Genomic DNA, 19,501 nt, shown 5'->3' on the forward strand with positions numbered 1-19,501 from the left:
CAGAAACAGGGTTTTGATTTAAGGATCAGGTCATAAATTGTGCATCGAATTTTTGGTCAAGTCATAAATAGGGCAGGAGAATTGCAGATTTTGGCCTTAAATAGGGTAAGGGTTTTAGGAAGCGGACCGCATACCCCCACCCCCACCCAATTTTTCTAGTACTACCTCTCCCCTTCGAATATGCAATCACAGCTTATAAGAAATTTTTATATCTAACGGTATTTTAAATGTATTGCATTGAATATGAATTCATAAAGCAAACAAGAACGTTTCTGGTCATAGTCGCTACTTTGTTTCTTCCATTCCCAACATACTACCCTAATTAAGTGCGCTAACACATTACTCGCCAATTTAAGTTCTTCTTTACTCGATGTGGACATATCAGCTGTTCAATGGTTGTTGTTTCCCAGCCTTGACCTGTAAAGTAACATACAAACATTGATTTAAAAAAACGATGTATTCATGATTGATGTTTTGGGATATTTTATCGCAAAATAGACTACAAAAATAACAAAAAGACGCAAATTGGGCTGCTTTACAAATACGGATGCTAGCTCACTCGATAACTACTTTTTTTGGAATGCTATGGCCAACCGTACTCCGCTCGGGTTCTGCAAATTTTGAAAGCCGAGGGAGTGTGGATGGCATAGTGGTGAGAGCGCTCGCCTCTCACTGATGTGGCCCGGGCTCGATTCTGGCCCGGTGCCACATTTGGGTTGATTTTGTTGTTGGTTCTCGCCTTACTCTGAGGTGTTTTCTCCGGGTACTCCGGTTTTCCTGCCTCCTGTGGAACTATCGTTTTCCAATTCCAATTCGATCAGGATAAAAGATTTTCGTGAAAACCAGCTGGGGCTGATTTGGCTTCCTCTGTAAATATTGTAATTTTTATTTATTTTTATTTTTATTTAACAGTTTTCACCAGACGTAAGACACACGAAACGAAAAGAAGAATGCCAATTTGTTTACTCATTTTGTGGGGTAGCCATGGTAACAGCAAATTAGTCCATGGCACTCTCCCATTCCGTGTATTTCTCTCTCGCCCCAATCACACTCGGGCTTGCAGACCCCAGATATGCCATGATATATGTAGCACGTATCCCACTCTTCCTCTGACAGATATAAAGGATTCCAGAGATAAGAAAAAAGGTGTATAATGTATTAACGTATAGCACTCTTGTAAATTGTCTGTTAGTGTACAGTATCCTCGTAGCCCTAGCGCAGTGTGTTGCTTGGCTATTTATATTAGAGCTGCTTTGACGTTGAATATATAGGTGACCGTGTTTACTTACTAACGAAGATGACTTCAAATTATAAAGTGTATCTCTAACTTGCAAAAAAACCAACACCGAACCTAACTGCTATTAAAAACTGATCTTGTGAAAGTATAAAAGCTATAAAGAAAAATTGAAATACCATAATCTTCCATTATTGACTTTCCAATCACAGCAACGGCATAAAAGATTAACATGAAGACCACGAATTTTCCTTCCATGTTGCTGGCTGTTGCATGAGAGAATAAGGGTTACTGTTATATGTCTATTTTGATGTGTGCAAAAAAAGGATAATATTAAATTGTAATATTATTAATATAGAATATAAAGGAACAATAGAAAGCCTTACACAAGCGAACTTTTGCAAGAGTTAGGAGGGGTAAACGTCTTGCATTGCGCAAGAATTGAGGTCGACAAACTTTAATTTTAAACATGCTCTGTGTCTTATTGTACAGGGCACTACAGTAAAGTAACAAAACATATGAAACACGTTCACTAGACACCCTTAAGCTCTTGGCAAGATACGGGACTTAATTGGTGCTCTCAGGACGGCAGCAACATGAATGGTTTTTTTTTTTTTTTTTTCATTCATTCATTCTGTTTTTTTTTTGCCTTTTTACTTAATGTGCAGTATTTATTCATTCCTGCCCTCGTCATTTAAATCCGATGGCAATACAATCACGGATCCCATGGACATCGCTGACAGATTCTGTAAATACTTTACCAATATTGGCCCCAACTTAGCGAGTGCTATACCTACCGTAAATTCGGCTACTTTTCGCTCATTTCTTGGTAGCAAAGATCATCCTCCAATTATTCTAAAACCCACCAATACTCGTGAATTGGAAAGCATTTGTAGCTTATTTTCGCCGAGAAAGGTCTCTGGTTATGATAATATTTCTATGCGTGATAAAGCATTCATTTCACCTGATTTCCGCACCTCTCGCAAACATTATAAATCTTTCCCTCCTAAAAGGTATCTTCCCAGAAAAACTAAAAACAGGTAAAGTAATTCCCATTAATTTACAAAACAGAGGATCCGAGTCTTTTTGTTAATTATAGACCAATTTCTTTGCTGCCAAATTTCTCAAAATTCTTTGAAAAGGTCATGCATAATCGCTTACTCGAATTTGCCGAAACAAACGAAGTATTCTATCTTCGTCAGTTTGGTTTTCGTAAAAATCACTCGACATCACACGCATTAATTCATCTGCTTGATAAAATCTCGTCTGCAATTGACCAACATGAAACCACTGTAGGTATCTTTCTGGATCTTTCTAAAGCTTTTGATACCATCGATCAAATCTTATTCACCAAGTTGGAACATTATGGTATCCGTGTCGCGGCTCTGCAGTGGATAAAAAGCTACTTTTCTTATCGCTATCAATTTGTTCAGGTAAGCCTCTTTGCATGTTTCTGCGGTGTTATGACGGCGCTGCTGTAATGTTTTCTAAAATTAACCGCTCCTCAGTTTTTAATTAAGAGAGGGACACGCAAAACCCTCAGGCTCTAAAACATACCACGTAAACAAAAGATGTAAGATGCAGCTTTGCCAGGTAATTTATGACCTGCATATGAAATAATATTGGTTAACATTTTTTTTCTTTGCTTTGTGTCCACGTCAGTGGTAAATTAAACGAGCTATAGGAAAATTTGGATGGAAAAACTAACTATTGATTTTCTTTCGATAGCTCTGAGATTCTATTGCCTGAAAAACAGAACAGTGAAAAACGAACTGCGAACAGAGACGAATGGTTACGGTTGTCATTAATATCAGCTTAAATAGCGTTCCGGTTGGCCTAAAATGCACTGTCCCGGCAGTGGTTAGCTCTCATAAAGCTGAGGGCTACTAGAAGTGGTTCTGACCAATAATTACAAATTTCTCAGGCTACCTTTTAACCTCATACAATAGGACATAATATCTGGGTTTTTTGAAATTGTGTTTTACGACTGATTATTCCATGAAGCTCTAAAAGTCCCATCGCTGTGGGATAATATTGGCCCGGTTTCTCGTTTAAAATGTCAAATTGCGTGGTTTGTCAAAATGTGACACAGCTTACCGTTCAAAACCAGTCTTCTCACTCACTGTTGAGATGTGCGTTCTTTAAAAACTTGCTTAACTGATGGCACCGTGACGTTACAAGAAAGCTTCTGTTTTAAAGGGGTTAAGTAATTATTGACAGAAAGACACGTCATTACCAAAGGAGCCAATCAAGGACCTTAGCTAACAATTTAATTCTGGACCAAGTAAAAGAGCGCATGTGCTAGATCAACAGCGCGTGCCTAAGTTCCAACTCCGCCTGATTCCCACGTGCAATCGGCATGGTTGTAGTTTTACTGCAGTAACCATTTTTGCCATGCTTATATAATATCAGTTTGTCCAACGTGAGCTCTCCATTAAGAACTTATGTGGATGATTTTTTCAGACATCAATGAGAAATCTTTTTATTTCCAGTCCTGGCATTGATATTAGATTGTGTTTTAACCAAACTTTTGGAAGAAAATTGCGTTCTGACTGGCAATTATCAATTTCTCTGTTTCTACTGTAAGAGGTTACGTTTGAAGGAATGCCTTTTGTTTAGAACGCTGTTAGCGATTATTGAGAAAATAATAAAGCATATATAAAACATAACAAGTTGACTCAGTTTGAAAACAATCCGAATTCAATATTGCCTTAACCCGGAGACCATCACCTGACATGAAATGCCGACGTACAATTGTTTCTGATCAACCTTGAAAATTTCATTCTTTCACAACTTTCATAACTAGGTAAATACAGCAAACCAAAAGTTTTACATGAAAAACGCTTGTATCCATTGATTTTTCACACAGCACACAGGTTTGCCCGGTAACGGTTTGACACACCAGGAGCCCGTTTCTCGAAAGCCCGGAAACTTTTCGGGCCCGAAGAGTCAGTTTTAATTAATCTGTATTTAAAAAAAGAGAGGCGTATACGCCTGAAACGTCTTGTATAAAGGAAACCTCTGTTAGCAGTAAGGATACGTGAAGAAAACAGCTCTGTAATCTTAAGGCTTAAGACTTTGCTCTGGCTATAGAGTGTGAAAACTTTTCGCGACCTTCGAGAAACTAGCCTTCGCGCCCTTCGGCTCACTTTGTTGGCCGAATTTTCTTTCCGTCCTCGCTGGGAGCCTGTTCACAGGCTATCGAGAAACGGGCCCCGCAACCGTTTTAAAGAGAGTGGTTCTAGCAATCAGGGACACCCAACGGATCGTTTTGGTAAATTATCTGCTCGTAAGGCGTTTAATCCTGCTCCGATTTCTGTTCGAACTTAATTTCGTGATATGAGAAATTTTAACAAATGTTGAAGCTTTTTGTTTTCGGTTTAATAAAAATACGTCTTGGGTACCAAAAAAGGTCAGCTTTGATTTTGGGAAAGTCAATAAGACTTCAGGTTTTTAAAAGCGATTGTATGAAGGACAGAATTTCATTAGAATAATGAACTCAGTCTTCACCCGAAAACCTTCTAAGAAAATCAGTTGTTTCTAAGACGTGAAGGATTCCGTTACTGGGAGTAGGCTTTTCTCTTTAATAAAATAAAGTTTAAGTTAAAACAGTTTGATGTGAGCTTAATACTCGATTGTTTTTGTCGCTACAAAAGCTAACTTTTCCTTCCTAGGCAAAAATTTCGCTATAATTGTTATTGGTCGCAATACTATTTGTACGTCAAATGGAAATCATCTAGCTGTGTTGGATGAGGATTAAACATTTTAGTTTAAATTTTATTTTGAACCTCTCTTTAAGACAACCTCTTTTCTTTAAGGTAACTCTAATTAACCTATAAAGACTGTCACCGTATGCGTCTTACAAATAACTCTCTCAAGAAGAAGGTTTTCGCATGCAGACTAAATCCCATTATTCTAATGAAAAGCCCTTATTATCATTTGTTACAACCAAAATGTCAAACAGTCTTAGTTTTTCCAAAATATCTCACCCTTTTCTTTTAACGACACTGAAGAAAAGAATAAAAGTGGAATAGTTTGTAACAATAACTCTTTTTCACTGCTCCTGTACATGTATTTTTCTTGTACGGCGAAGAAATAACAAACCTATTTTACCTCCGTATATTTTGAATCATCTTTTTATTTCTGACGGCTTTATAACCCTTTGCGCAGACCACCTCTATCAACATCTTTCGCGTGTTAAACCGTAACCAGGCAAAACGTAACAGAGAATTGTACGGTGTGAAAAATCGATGTATATAAACGTTTTTCATGAATAACATCTCTTCGTGTAGTTGTGTTTACCTACTTCCCATTTTATTGAAAGAGAAACATTTTACTTTGGCATTTCTTGTTGGGTTAGGGCATTATAGAGTACCAACTGTTTACAAACTTAGTTGACAAGTACCATTCTTCCAATATAATCACTAAACGCTTGGAATGCAAAAGCCATTCTTTCCCGACGTATATTTCAACGGTAGAAAGAGAAAAAACAAATGAAAAAGCCAAACCGTCAAATATATCTTTTATTTTCCCATTTTTTTGTATAATCTTTGTATTTTTTTTTTGACGACGTTGGAACTTTTTGCGCAGACCGCGTTCATTATCTTTGTGTGTGTGTTTAATATGTTACCAGGTATTGTCTAAAGAATGTAGACGAACGTTTTTCACCAGTGTTGAACTTTCCTAACTGCGGGATATAAAATTATTCAAAAACTGAAATTTTTACAGTAAAACCAGAAACATCATTTTATGAGCGAACTTCATGTTAGGTTATGGTGATATAATGCCCAAATTGTTTACAAACTTAGTTGATCAGTTATGGCTTATAATTCTTTAAATAATCGCTAAACGACTTGAAAAACGGTAGAAACATGCGAAATTGATATAACCAAACAGTCAAATATATCTGTATAATCGTTGTATTTTTTGACGACTTTGGACCTCTTTTTGAAAGCCGCCTCCATTAAAATTTTCCTGCGTCTAACCGTTTCCAGGCAAAGTTAGTGTGTTGTCTAAAGAATATCTACAAACTTTTTTCATGCTAATCTTTCCTACTTATTTTTACCTTCACATATATAATATTACTAAAAGACTGAAATTTGTTACGATAAAATCAGATCTAGAAAGATTTGATTTTCCTCGCGGAATTTCAAACTTGATTAGTTATGGATTATTACTCTTTTAATAATTACCAAAAGCTTTGAAACCAAACCTCCATTGGTAGAATCAGAGACATTGATGTAACTAAACTGCCAAATATATTTTACCTTCCTATTTTTCTATGTAATATTTGTATTTTTGAGGACTTTGAAACTCTTTGTGGTCCTTTGTGCAGACCGCTTTCATTAAAATTTTCTTGTGTTTAACCGTTGCCAGGTTTTGTCACGTTTTTCATGTTGTACTTTTCTGGTTGTTTTAACCAAGATGAAATTTTTAAGAGATTGAAATTTTGTTGTGATTTATATTATTCTTTCAGTGAACACTAAACGCGCGAAAACAAAAACGCGGCATTGTTTCATACATATTTTTAAACGGCAGATAGATATCTATATATTATAGATAGTAACAAGATTCAGTAAGAAACCGTAACCGAGAAACCACTTTCTGAAAAATTGAGCCATACATAACTCCTTATTAGAACACGAGCTTTTTTAAACTGGTTCAGATAACAGAAGCCTTAAATGTTTGGTGATGTCGTTGATTGGTTCTTTTGGTAATGAGGTGTCATTCTGCCAATAATCACTTAACGCCTTTAAAACAAAAGCTTTTCTTCTGGCGTGACTCATTTGAGCAAGTTTTCAAAGAGCACATCACTGCTGTGAGTGAGAAGACCTGTTGACACGCTGTTTTTGAACGGTAAGCTACATCACATATTGATAAACCATGGAATTTAATAATATTTGAAACAAGAAACGAAAACAATGTTATCCTGACGCAATTGCACTTTAAATAACCACATAAAATACAATTTAAAGAAACCAAGACGTTAGCTCACTTTCCACAAGGTTAAACTGTGAAATTTTATAACTATCGGTCAGAGCCACTTTATATTTTCACATTCCTGGTTCAAAGGTGTCACCCTTATTGAAAGCCAACCACCGTTTTTAGGTTATCCGAAACGATATTTCAGCCACCATTCATGTGTAACATAACTATTCGTCACAGCTGTTCGCAGTTCGTTTTTCACTGTTCGGTTTTTCCAGACAATAAACTGATCCATATGGCAGAAAATCAACAGTCAGTATTTGTATCGAAATTCGCATGCAGCTCGTTTAATTCATTAAGACTGACACAACACCACAAACATTTTCTCCATTTTACCGCATTTTAAATGCATTTGCATGGTAGAAATTAAAACTGAAGCTTTCGTAGTTCATACCGTTACCCAGCTACGCCGCCTTTATTAAAATAATTTCTTGTGTCTAACCATTGCCAGGTTTTGTCTAAAGAACGTTTACAGACTTTTTTTTTTTTATACTGAACTGACTTTTCTAGTGCATATAAAGAATATTATTAAGAGGCTAAAATTTTTACAGCAGAACCTGAAGCCTATCTTCCATTCATCTTACGTGCGCATTTTATGTTAGGTTATGGCAATATAATGTCCAAATTGCTTACAAACTTAGTTGATTAGTTATGGCTTATTATTAAAGTGGATCATTGGATAATGCAATTCAAGAGTTTTCATTGGCTTAGCTATCATGGTATACGGGCCATCACACCATGCTCTACAAATATGGTAAGCCTACAATCAGTTTTTTTTTTTTTTTTTTGCGTTTTTATTTTTGTTTTATTTTAGGTTTCTCTACTTTGGTGTCTTTTTTTTTAATAAAGCAATTATTCCACACCCGCTTGTTGAAAATGAGATGAATAAAGCTCTAACTTATGCATATGCAACGCACGCTCGTGGAATAATTATTCTACTAATTCTGTGAACAATCACTAAGCGATTTGAAAACATTTAAAGCCATTCTTTAATTAAACGGTAGAAAAAGCGAAATTGATATATCTAAACGTCAAATATATTCTACCTTCCTATTTTTCTGTATAGCGTTTGTACTTTTAACGATTTTGAAAGTCTTTGAGCAGACCTTTAATTTCTATTAAAAGGTTTTTCATGTGTTTAATTCGTTACCAGGGAAAACTAGTGTGTTTTCTTAAGAGAGTATACAAAATTGTTTCATGCTGAATTTTTCCACTTATTGTTACCTACACATATATAATATTATTAAAAGACTGAAATTCTTATAGTAAAATAATTAAAAAAACCCCATCATTTCACGGGGGCATTTCATGTTAGGCCATGACAAACAACCCAATGTTCAAGTTGTTTACAAATTTATTTGATTAGCTTTGGCTAATGATTCTTTTACTCAGCGCCTTTTTATCCTTTATGGTACAAGAAGAGAAATTGATATAACTGATAAAACCAGTTACTCTTTTGGCAGACCGCTTACATTAAATTCTTCTCTTGTGTTCAACCGTTACCAGGTTTTGTCGGCTAAAGTATATATCCTAACGTTTAACATGCAAGCTGATTTTTCAAGTTGTTTTTACCTAGATATAAAAAATATTATCAACAGACTGAAATTTTTACAGTAGGATTTCCATTCCTTTTACGTGCCCATTTCATGGTAGGTTATGGTAATATAATGTCCAAATTGTTTACAAACTAAGTTGATTAGACATGGCTAATTATTCTTCGAATAAACCACAAAACGACTTTAAAAAAGCAACTCCTAACGGTAGAAACAGCAAAATTGATATATCTAAACCGCCAAACATATTTAACTTTCCTATTTTTCTGTATAATCGTTGTACTTTTCGAAGATTTTGGAACTCTTTATGTAAGCCGTTTCCATTACATTTTTGTGTGTTTAACGGTTGCCAGGTTGGCAGGTCTAGAGAATGTATTCAAACGTTTTTCATGCTGTACTTTTCTGGTTGTTTTAACCAAGATAATATATTTTTGAAAGATTGAAATTTTGTTGTGACTTATAGTATTCTTTCAGTAAACACGAAAAACGCGCGAAAACAAAAACCATTAAAACATAGCGCGCGGTAGTCCTATCTAATTCCTATTGAGCCATCATGAACGAAATCCCTATGTGCGCACAGCCGTGCGTATATAACATGACGTGTGCAGTTTCAATTTAGCTGCAAAATTTCCGTCGAGTTTCGGTAATGTGAAAATTATTCTGAACAATCCAAACTCTACTTCGAGCCTTTGACTTTTGCCAAGCTAAGATGTTTACTTAAACGTGAGTATTTTGACTGTTTGTCTACATTTCCATCGAGTATTTTTGACTTTGTCTGCCTACATTTTCGTTATAATTAATTCGAAGAAGCCAATTTTTCATTGACAATTTTAGAAACCAGGTTAAGCGTTTTCGCTCAACCGTTGTTCAACTGATTGTGGCGTGTTAGGATCCCAATGAACTATGTTTATCTTCCCGTGATTGCATTTGTAGTCAATCACAAATAAAACATGTTTTAGCACCCAAGTTGTTGTCGCCATGTTATAAAAGAATTGGTTCATACATGCTTTTAGCTGTGCGTATATCAAGTTATGGATGCACTTGGGAAGTTTGGAGAGCACTCAAGAAGCTAGAGTTGCTCCCGGCTATCGCCTCGAGCAACTCTTACACTTCTTTCGTGCTCTCCAAACTTCCCACGTGCATCCATAACTCGATATACGCTCGCTAAGCATGAACCAATTCTTAATTGTTTCATACATATTTTTAAACGGTAGAAACAGAGCTATTGTTAACATTCAGTAAGAAACCGACCCCCCGGAAACCACTTTCCGTAAAATTGAGCCATACATAACTGACTCCTTATTAGAACAAGGGCTTATCTCTTAATCTGGTTCAGATAACAGAAGTCTTTTAAGGTCATTCCACTGAAATAGAACCTACACTGAGATTTTTGTGAAACTGCCTAATGATTGTTTATATTATGGGAACTTAAATTTTGAAATAAAAATGAGGGGTCCCCGTGTTCGTTTAGGAGCAACAGCACCTTGTTTATACCCAATAATCCTTATAATAGCACCATGATTGTAGTCACAATTGCTTGCTAAATTCACGTTTCCAACGATTGTTTTTTGTTCTACACTGAGAATCGGTCCATATCAGTCTATTTTACACAGAGCAATTTATAACTCAATTCAAAACAACAGAAAAAAAAAAAAATGATAGATCACCATACTCGTTTCAGAGAAAATGACGATTTACCTCTATGGCGAGGTCCAGCCGTAAAGAAAAAGCCGCCATTTCTTAATGCGGGCGCACTAATTACGCGCGAAATTATGCGCAGTAGGGATGCGCAATGCAATACTGGGGAATGACCTTAAAAATTATTTGGTGATGTCGTTGATTGTTCTTTTGGTAATGACGTGTCATTCTGTCAATAATCACTTAACGTCTTTAACACGAAACTTTTTCTTCTGGCGTGACATCAGTTGCGCAAGTTTTCAAAAGCACACTTCCCTGCAGTGAATGAGAAGATCTGTTTATACACTGGTTTTGAACGGTATACTATCTAAGAAATAGAAAACATTTTCCGTGTTTCTATTGAGTTATAGAAACACGAGTGGACGTTTGGGAGAACGAGAATTGCTGTGGGAACATGAGACGATAGGTGTGTATTTCCACAGCTTTTTCGAGCCCTCCCAAACTTCAAATGTTCCACCTCTTAGTTTTTAGTGCTTGGTCGATCTGTATGGGAGAACCTTGACCGAGGTCGTTAGTACAGACCTTACTGTGTTTGGTCTGCACTCACTACCTAGGTCAAGATTGTTGACTGGGTAACGTACGGTTTCTTAAAATTTTCTTTTAAATTCTTTTTTTTTTTTTCACTGGCATTTCTTATTTGATTTTTTAGGTATTTTGTTACACAATTATCTAACGCAAAAATTCCAAAAGGTAAGGCCTAAAATATATCTCAGTAAAACTAATTAGGGGACAAACATTATCGCACCGAAAATAAGAATTTCTGGAATTTGTAGGAAGTATCGTTTAGGCTCACCTAAGGTTGCCCGGAATTTCGGCCATTTTAGACCGCTTGAGAGGCCAGGATCATGATATGATATCTTGAAGAAAAACGAACGCTTATCTCGCCAAACGCCATGGTAGTTAATCTTTTCGGATATCTTTTATACTGTGAAAAGATGAAGGTAAACGGCCGACCTCGATCTTTTGGTCCTGCCCTGTTTTCTCTGACAATGACACTTAAATCGAAAGAACTTTTCTAACAACCCAAATTGATCAGTCAAGCCCAGCTGACTTGGTCCTCCACAGACCGTGGAAGGCACCGAAAACAACGTTTAAAACGTCCTTAATTTTAAACTCAAGCGTAACGGGAGTCAGTGTAAAATTTTTGTTGTGGAAAAAAACATAAAGCTTTAAGACTATGTGCCGACCAACTCCTGGTTCTGTTTTTCCTTGTAAATTTCCATGTTAATGTTGAATGAAAAGATATTCGCGTTATTGATATCTCAGCCAGTGAAAGCCGAGACTGATTATTACAGTTGCTCTGAGTTCTCTAGTTCCCGCGTATAGCTTCCCAATCGCTAACCGTGGTTTACCGGTACAATAGAACATAGGCTTTGCAACTCTATTGACCAATCAGAGCTCGCGTAGTATGTTAGTTATTTTATAAAGAGATTTTTACCATGATAGATCAATAGGAATTAAGTGGGACCCGCGCGCACTCTATGTTATAATTGCTTTTTTTTTTGCACGCAATAAAATAAACATACAGAAATAAATGCTTTTATTCTATCAATAGCACAACAACATGGAAGGACAATTCGTGGTTGTCATGTTACTTTTTGGTGCAGTTGCTGTGATGGGAAACTCACCATTAGATGATGAAGGTATTTATAGACTTCAGGCTTGTCATAAACTAGTATTTTTTCAAAGTGACGACTAAAGTGTGGATCAAGAGATCATGATCACTAGGGAGAAACTGACATTATGCTAGCTTCAGGACACTACAGTTAAATCCTAAAAGAATTATAATAAAAACACGTAAATATCATACAATGAGCAGGTCATTTATTGAGATCAATGCCATCAGGCAAGGCATGGTACTCAATGGTACCAAGCAACTACAGGGGTTCAGGCTGATCTAGTTCTTGTTTATAAGGTGTTCAGTGAGAAATCAGCCTGAAGATATTCTTAAGATGTTGAAACTTTGTTTCAGAAATACGACACATAACATGTTCTTAGAGGTTTAGTTAGCATATTTTATTATAAATAAATGAGTAAGTAAACAAATCAGTAAATCAGTAAATCAGTTTTGTGATTGTCTGGCAGCAACCATTGTTACATTGCTTTCTTATTCCGACATCCTTTCCTTTATTATATAAGAACATGTTTTATTCACCAGGCTTAAATGGATCTCATATATATGGTGCTTTATGTGCCAAATTTCAGCCTGATGTTTTTAATCCATTTGTTCTTATATGCGGGTGTTTACAGTATTTGGAATAAATATAAGTAAAAAAAACGTCAAAAAACACACAACCATGCTGGCTTCCGTCCACTGAGTTGTTTTACTGACCCCCCCCCCCCCCCCCAACTAGCTAGAATTTGTGTTTTCAGTGTTAAATAAGCTTGATATTGACTGTGTTTCTGGGTATTTTACTCAGTTGTTTGACCTTGTTTGAGGGTTCTGTGTTGACATGGCACCCTGCTGGAGTGGTCCATGCCACGTGCATGCGTGAGGGGCCAATAATAATAATAATAATAGTAATAATAATAATAATAATAATAATAACAATAATAATAATAATAATAATACTTTATACAAATACAGAGTGCAAAGAGTATTTGAAAAGGAGGACCATGAGGTTATCCCTATTTAGGTCCCCTAACTAAAATTACCATCTAAAATTTAAAATTTTAAAATATCTATTACATAAATAATTAACAATTTAAAATTTAAAAATTTGAAATATCTGCTAAGTAAATAATTGACAATCTAAAATTTAAAAGTTTGAAATATCTATTATGTAAATAATTAACAGTCCAAAGTTTAAAATCTAAAATATCTATGATATCTATAATCTAGGTACTGTGGCATATAATTAATGAATATTCATCCACTTTTTGAGGCTTGATTTGAACCTGTTTGCATTAATGTTGTTGATGTCGTGTCCGAACAAGTGGTTTGGCAAATTATTCCATTCCTTAATAATTCTAACAAAGAAGGAATACTTGAAGGCATTAATTCTTGCTGATTTCGTTTGGATCTTAAACGCATGGTTAGCTCTAGTGCTTTTGCTTCTACAACACTCAAAATAATCGTTAAAGTCTAAACCATTTAATCCGAACACTGTTTTATAACATTCTACTAAGGACAGGTACTCTCGTGGATGCTGAAGTGAGTTCCAATTTAGTAATTTGCATCGTTCTTCGTATGGCATCTCACGGAGTTTTTGCCCAAGAGCAATTCTTGATGCTCTTCGTTGTACTTTTTCAATAGCTAGTATATCTTTGACTAGGTGCGGTGACCATACAGGACATGCATATTCTAGGATCGGTCTCACCAATGACTTGTAAAGCATAGAGAAAATTTCTTTGTTCTTACTGCCAACTGTACGCTTTAACAAGCCCAGCACTTTGTTTGTTTTGTTCACAATTACGTCCACGTGATTCAACCAGGATAAGTCTCTTGACATGTTAACACCTAGGTCTTTATATGAGTCAACAAATCTTAATCCTGTATTTGACAGGTAATAAGGATGTGTACTTTTGTCCTGCTTATGCGTTATTCTCATTACTTCGCATTTCTCAGAGTTGAACTTAACTTGCCAACTCTTTGTCCAGTTTTCTAGGGAATCCAGGTCAGACTGTAGTGCAAACATATCATCGACATTGTTGAGTTCACGGTAGATCTTTTGTATCATCAGCAAACAGTTTGATAGTAGATGTAACGACGTTTGGTATGTCGTTGACATAAATCAGGAACAAAGTAGGTCCGAGAATTGTGCCCTGGGGCACACCAGATGTTACCTGGGACCAACTAGAGTAGGTGCCACGTATTACGACCCTCTGATGCCTGTTTGTTAAAAAGTTTCTAAACCATCGCAACAGTGGCCCATCAATACCGTAGCGGCTAAGCTTAAGTAGAAGGCGCTCGTGAGGCACACTGTCGAATGCTTTCGACAAGTCTAGGAAAATGGCATCTGTTGTTTTCGAGTTGTTTCTGGATAAGCACCAGTCGTGGAAACAACTTAAAAGTTGTGCGAGCGTCGACTTTCCTTCCAAGTAGCCAAACTGATTTGGGTTTAAGACATGGTGGGTGGACCAAAAGGTTGTAATTCTAGAACGTACTATCTTGTCGGCTATTTTACAGACAATAGATGTTAAGGAAATTTGACGATAGTTCTCTTTTTTATGCTTGTTTCCCTTTTTGTGAATCGGTGTTATGTTTGCTATTTTCCAGTCAGCTGGCAACATCCCAGTCGAGAAAGACTAGCCAGGGGGGTGGTCAGAGAACTTCTGGCCGCTGGGACTGTCTTTGAGTCAATGCGGGCATGTTTTTGCGAATTCGGTTAGATATATGTATTAATCAACCGAAGAAGCCTAAGCTTGAGTTCAGCAATGGATCTTTCCAAGCAGTTCAGGTTAACATCACAGTCTTGTGGTTAATGCAACGCGTCGGGGATTTAGCAATGATTGGTTTTTATTTTACAGGCAGTTGTGATCAAGATTACCGATTTGAGTGTGGGTGGCTCGGAATAGATGAACAAACCTGCTTGGCAAGAAACTGCTGTTGGGATAACAGCGATCCATCCAAGAAGTTTTGTTTCGTTAAGAAAGGCACACGTAAGAGTTGTTTAAATTACATGTACATTTTTGGTTCTCTTCTTGTCACTCTATATGAAAAGGATGGAAGTACTCGTCGTACCCTTCAGTGGTATTTATCGCTAAAAAAAGTAATTATGAAAGTGTCAGTTAATAGGTTTTTAAAAAATTGCTACCTCTTTGTAGTGAAAAAAAAAAAAAAAAAAAATTGAAGCCACGCCCACAGAACAGGATCTTGGTACCTCAAGATTTCCGACGAGCACCCTTGCAAAGAGGAGTTCTCAAACGTGGCAGAAGAAAAGAAATACCTAGAAAAAACATATGTGAAGGTTTTGGTCACGGCAATTCGTGAGAGTTCCATGCTCTACCTTCTATAGAATGTCTTTTGTTTGCAGTATATTCATCTCTCCGCTAACGGACACTCTCGTAAGCGGACAGCTCTACTTACAGACACTATTTAAATTTCCCGTTTTACCTCCCAGTCGAACTTTGTATTTACACAAACCCGTCACTGAGCGCACACTCTCGTAAGCGGACACGGACACTTCTGAAAATAAAAATTGGATTTTTCTTTTGTTTACGCTTTCTCGTGAGCGGACACCCAATGTATAAAAATTGACTCTTGGCTATGAACATAGAGGAGTTAAACTTTATATATATATATATTTTGAGTTTGAACATTTGACATCAATAAAGAGTTTCGGTTGTTATTTTTGGCTACGTAATAAAACATGTAATGGGGACATCCACCCTATTTTTCTTTGGTGTCCGCTGGGAATAATTCTCGTAAGCGGACATCTCTACTAGCGGACAGTTTTTCCAGTTCCCGAGGGTGCCTGATTACGAGAAAGTTGACTGTATTTGTATCTACTGTTAGACCAATGGTACAGTTGGAAGCAGGACCATTCTTGACATCAACCGGATATTTCTCACTACATATAATCAATATTCCCCAGTCAATACAATCCTAAAATCGTGGTTTAAGATAGACTGTTTGCAGCCTCTCTATGTTTCAACGCACGCAAAAGAAAAAGCGAGTGAAGTGAGCTCGAAGCACGTGGAGGTGGGGGCGGGAAGGTGAGCGAAGCAAGCCAAACTAAGAATGGTACCCTGTCAAATCTCTCGTTTTTTCGCTGGCCTCCAGTTCTCTGGCGATTCTACCCTCGTGTTCAACGATCGAATAAAAATACGAGATAATAGAGGGCTTTGAACAGTCTAGGTTTACGAGAATTCATCAAATATTACAATTGTACCTGTCTTTACCTTTACTTCGTTTCAAACATTACAATTAATACAGATCTCCCTGATGGACTTTGCCCCGTTGCTCCTTCTGAACGCGAGGAATGCGGTTATTATGGAATAACAAAGGAGGAGTGTCTGGGTAAATCTTGTTGTTGGGACCCAACAGTTCCTAACACTAAGTGGTGTTTCAAACAGCCAAGTGAGTATAGGACTAATATACTACACGATATATTTAATTTTTTGATAAGTAATAGTAACTGGGCCTAGTATATAAACAATTCAGGGAGTAATCTGGCGCCGGGTTCATTTCAAAATCGGACGAACGTACAGCCCAAAGCCGAATTGAAATTACACTAAAGCACGAATATTCCCTGAATTGTACGACGTCTAGGATCAAGCCAGATTTCGGTGATAGCAAAAACGTAAAAATTGCTCTCAAAAACTAATATTTTCAGGCTCGGCCAGAGGTTTTGGGTATACGGTCGTATCCAGAGTCGTTTTAATTCGGATTTATGGTATATTTTGTCACGATATATTCGGGTATAAAGTATCTTGTTTTCCCTGAATTTTAATTACGTATTCGGTATACAGACTTTAATTAAACGTATAAGTTTGGTCAAGTTTATTTTAAATATTTATCATAATTATTTTGAGGTATAATGGTATGTTAAGGGAAATAAAAATTGGGTATATTGGTGTAATGAAATTGATATAGTGATGGCACGAGCTATGATGTGCGCGCTAAGATGTATAACGGTTGTATTTGAATGTATACTCGCAAGAGTTCTAAAACTAAGAAACGGTTATATGGTGAGTACGGGATGCGCAATGTACTCGTAATACAGGATATATAGGGGACTCACGTCATGCAGTGGCCTGTGTGTGTGTTAGTAGACTTGCCATGTACAAGTAAGCTAAACGTTAAGAGTCGAGTAATTAAACCGTTGGCCGTTGGACTCTTTGACTGGAAGTTGTTTTCGCCCGCGCGCGTTACATTGGTATCCCATTTCCCTAGCCGGGCCTACACTGGTGGTCATCAGCCGTTCAAAAATTCGTCCAGTTCCGCCGGTCCCGTGTAAACGCATGGTAGAACCGTGCAAGTTTTTGTCCATGCAAAAATTTGTCCGGACCCGTGTAAACGTGGCCTAAGATCACTTTTAACACGAATCAAGTTGGTGATCAGCCTTTCAGTAAGTTATTGTGTTACAATTTGTAATTTAGAGAGCTACTTTTAAAGTTATACCATCCCCATAGAATGTTTCGTTTCCAGTCGCCCGATCTACCCAGTTTTTAGGAAAAGTTAAGAAAAAACCCGTTAGATTTACGCTGTCTGACAAGCAAAATTTTACTTTTTAACTAATTCACAGTCTGTTTTAAATTTAAAAAAGCAACAAAACATAAAAACCAGGAAAAATATGTGATCAAGAACTAATGTTGAATTGAAAGCTGTTATATCTTTCAATATCTTATTTAATAGCCTGTACATTAAATCGGAAGTGTTTGTGGAAGTCATTTCACGTCTCTCAGCATATGCATACTTGGAAACAAAGGTTATATTAAACAGCATTGCGTGAATGGAGGGATTTAAGATTCAACCCATAAACAGCCCTAAACCCTGACATGGTTGCCTTCATCATTAGCAACACAGTGCAACCTCGTCCCCAGGGCCTTCTCCTCGACGATTTCCTAAATTTAAAAACTGGAGAATCGAAGGCCCTGGGGACCAGGTCGCAACACAGTGCTAAATACTACAACAATACTGTACTTTAAGGTACAATCCACAGGGGTGATATAAATTGCTACATTGATTAACTATGTTTCCCTGGACGTTCATAGAATCTCATCAGTGGACACACCAAGCATTGAGGTTATGCTATGTTTTGTGCTGTTCAGCTTTTTGTTTTTACTGAAATCTGGCAATCCTTTGTGTCTGTCAGAGGAGAAGCCACTGGGATGCACCATCTATCATGGTATATACGGCACCTGTAAGTACGTGTGTGATCCGGACGAGGAAAAAATGTACGGAATGGGAGCGTGCCAGGGGCGCATCTGCTGTTACCATGGCTACCCATCAAAATGAGTAAGCAAACGTTTTTCATTGTATTAACGTAAAAGTTTTAGGGAAGAATAGCTAAGCAAGAGAGGCAAGCTGAGGACGAATGACTTTTCTTGAAGTCTGTATGTAACGGTGTCTGCTAAAAACAGTTAGCATCAAACTTTAGAAGTAGCTAGTACTCGAATAAAACGGTGTCTGTTGCAAACTGAGCTTTAAACTTTACAAGAACTCTAGCGCAGTACGTTTAGATGTTGGCCAACATCTCTTAACAGCAAAACGACCGCCAAATATATATGTCTAAAATGCCGTGCTCGTCCTTGATTAGCATTCTAAAAAAGTAGTTATCGAGTGAGCATCCGTATTTGCAAAGCAGCCCAATCTGAGTTTTATATTTTTAATAGTCTACTGTGCGATAAAAAAAAATAATAATAATAGTAATAGTAATAGTAATAATAATAATAATAATAATAATAATAATAATAGAAATAACCCAGAATATCAATTATCATTTTAAATGCATCGTTTCTTGATCGATGTTTGTGTTTTCCTTACAGATCAAGGCTGAGCATACCAACTATTAAACAGCTGCCCTACATCAAGTGGAAAACTTAAATTAGAGATTAGTTCGTTAACTCTTAGATTAAACGGTAACATGCTGTGAATGGGAAGAAATAAAATAGAAAGACTACGATGGGAAATATTCTTGCTTTCTTAATGAATTAAATTTACGTACAATACAGTTATATCCCGTTGGATACATAATGGGCTTGCGAGCTGTGAAGGCAGTACCTTTGAGGGCATGCTGCGCATGTCTTAAATCTCTACCGAGCCCGGCAACTGTTCGTAGCCAGGGCGTGCGAGTTTAAATTCAACACGGCGGCCACTATTTTGGTAGCTTTTGACCAGGTCAAACTCTATGGATTTTCTCGAATTACTGGAGATGGCAAATAATACATGGGAAAAGAGATAAAGAACATTGGTGATGCCAGAACAGGTCTAAAACAAAACTTGCTCTAGAACTTAACTGCATATTTTTGGCTCCATTCCTTTGGGATGATCTGAATCAGGATCAGTAGTCCAAGATCACTCAGATCAGGCGGATGAATCCCTGACAAGAGTGGATTCACCGGTTGCTTTGATGCACCATGATCT

At 37.0% G+C, this 19,501-nt stretch overlaps 1 protein-coding gene across 2 annotated transcripts; it reads left to right on the top strand.

The window, feature by feature from the left end:
- The first annotated feature begins 7,015 nt into the window (after window positions 1–7,015).
- On the top strand, window positions 7,016–19,455 carry LOC145495562 (uncharacterized). 2 transcript variants are annotated; one of them, XM_081475202.1, is made up of 7 exons: window positions 7,016–7,090; window positions 11,120–11,160; window positions 12,026–12,113; window positions 14,941–15,072; window positions 16,349–16,492; window positions 18,231–18,373; window positions 18,904–19,454. In XM_081475202.1, the coding sequence occupies exons 3-6, from the start codon at window positions 12,035–12,037 to the stop codon at window positions 18,371–18,373; spliced, it is 498 nt and encodes a 165-aa protein (XP_081331328.1). In that variant the 5' UTR covers window positions 7,016–7,090; window positions 11,120–11,160; window positions 12,026–12,034; the 3' UTR covers window positions 18,904–19,454. The 2 variants fall into 2 exon arrangements, with proteins under 2 accessions (XP_081331328.1, XP_081331331.1); XM_081475205.1 differs by lacking the exon at window positions 11,120–11,160 and having other exon boundaries at window positions 7,025–7,090; window positions 18,904–19,455.
- Window positions 19,456–19,501: the final 46 nt, after the last annotated feature.

Source organism: Orbicella franksi, chromosome 8 (assembly GCF_964199315.1).
Source record: "Orbicella franksi chromosome 8, jaOrbFran1.1, whole genome shotgun sequence".
NCBI lineage: Eukaryota > Metazoa > Cnidaria > Anthozoa > Scleractinia > Merulinidae > Orbicella > Orbicella franksi.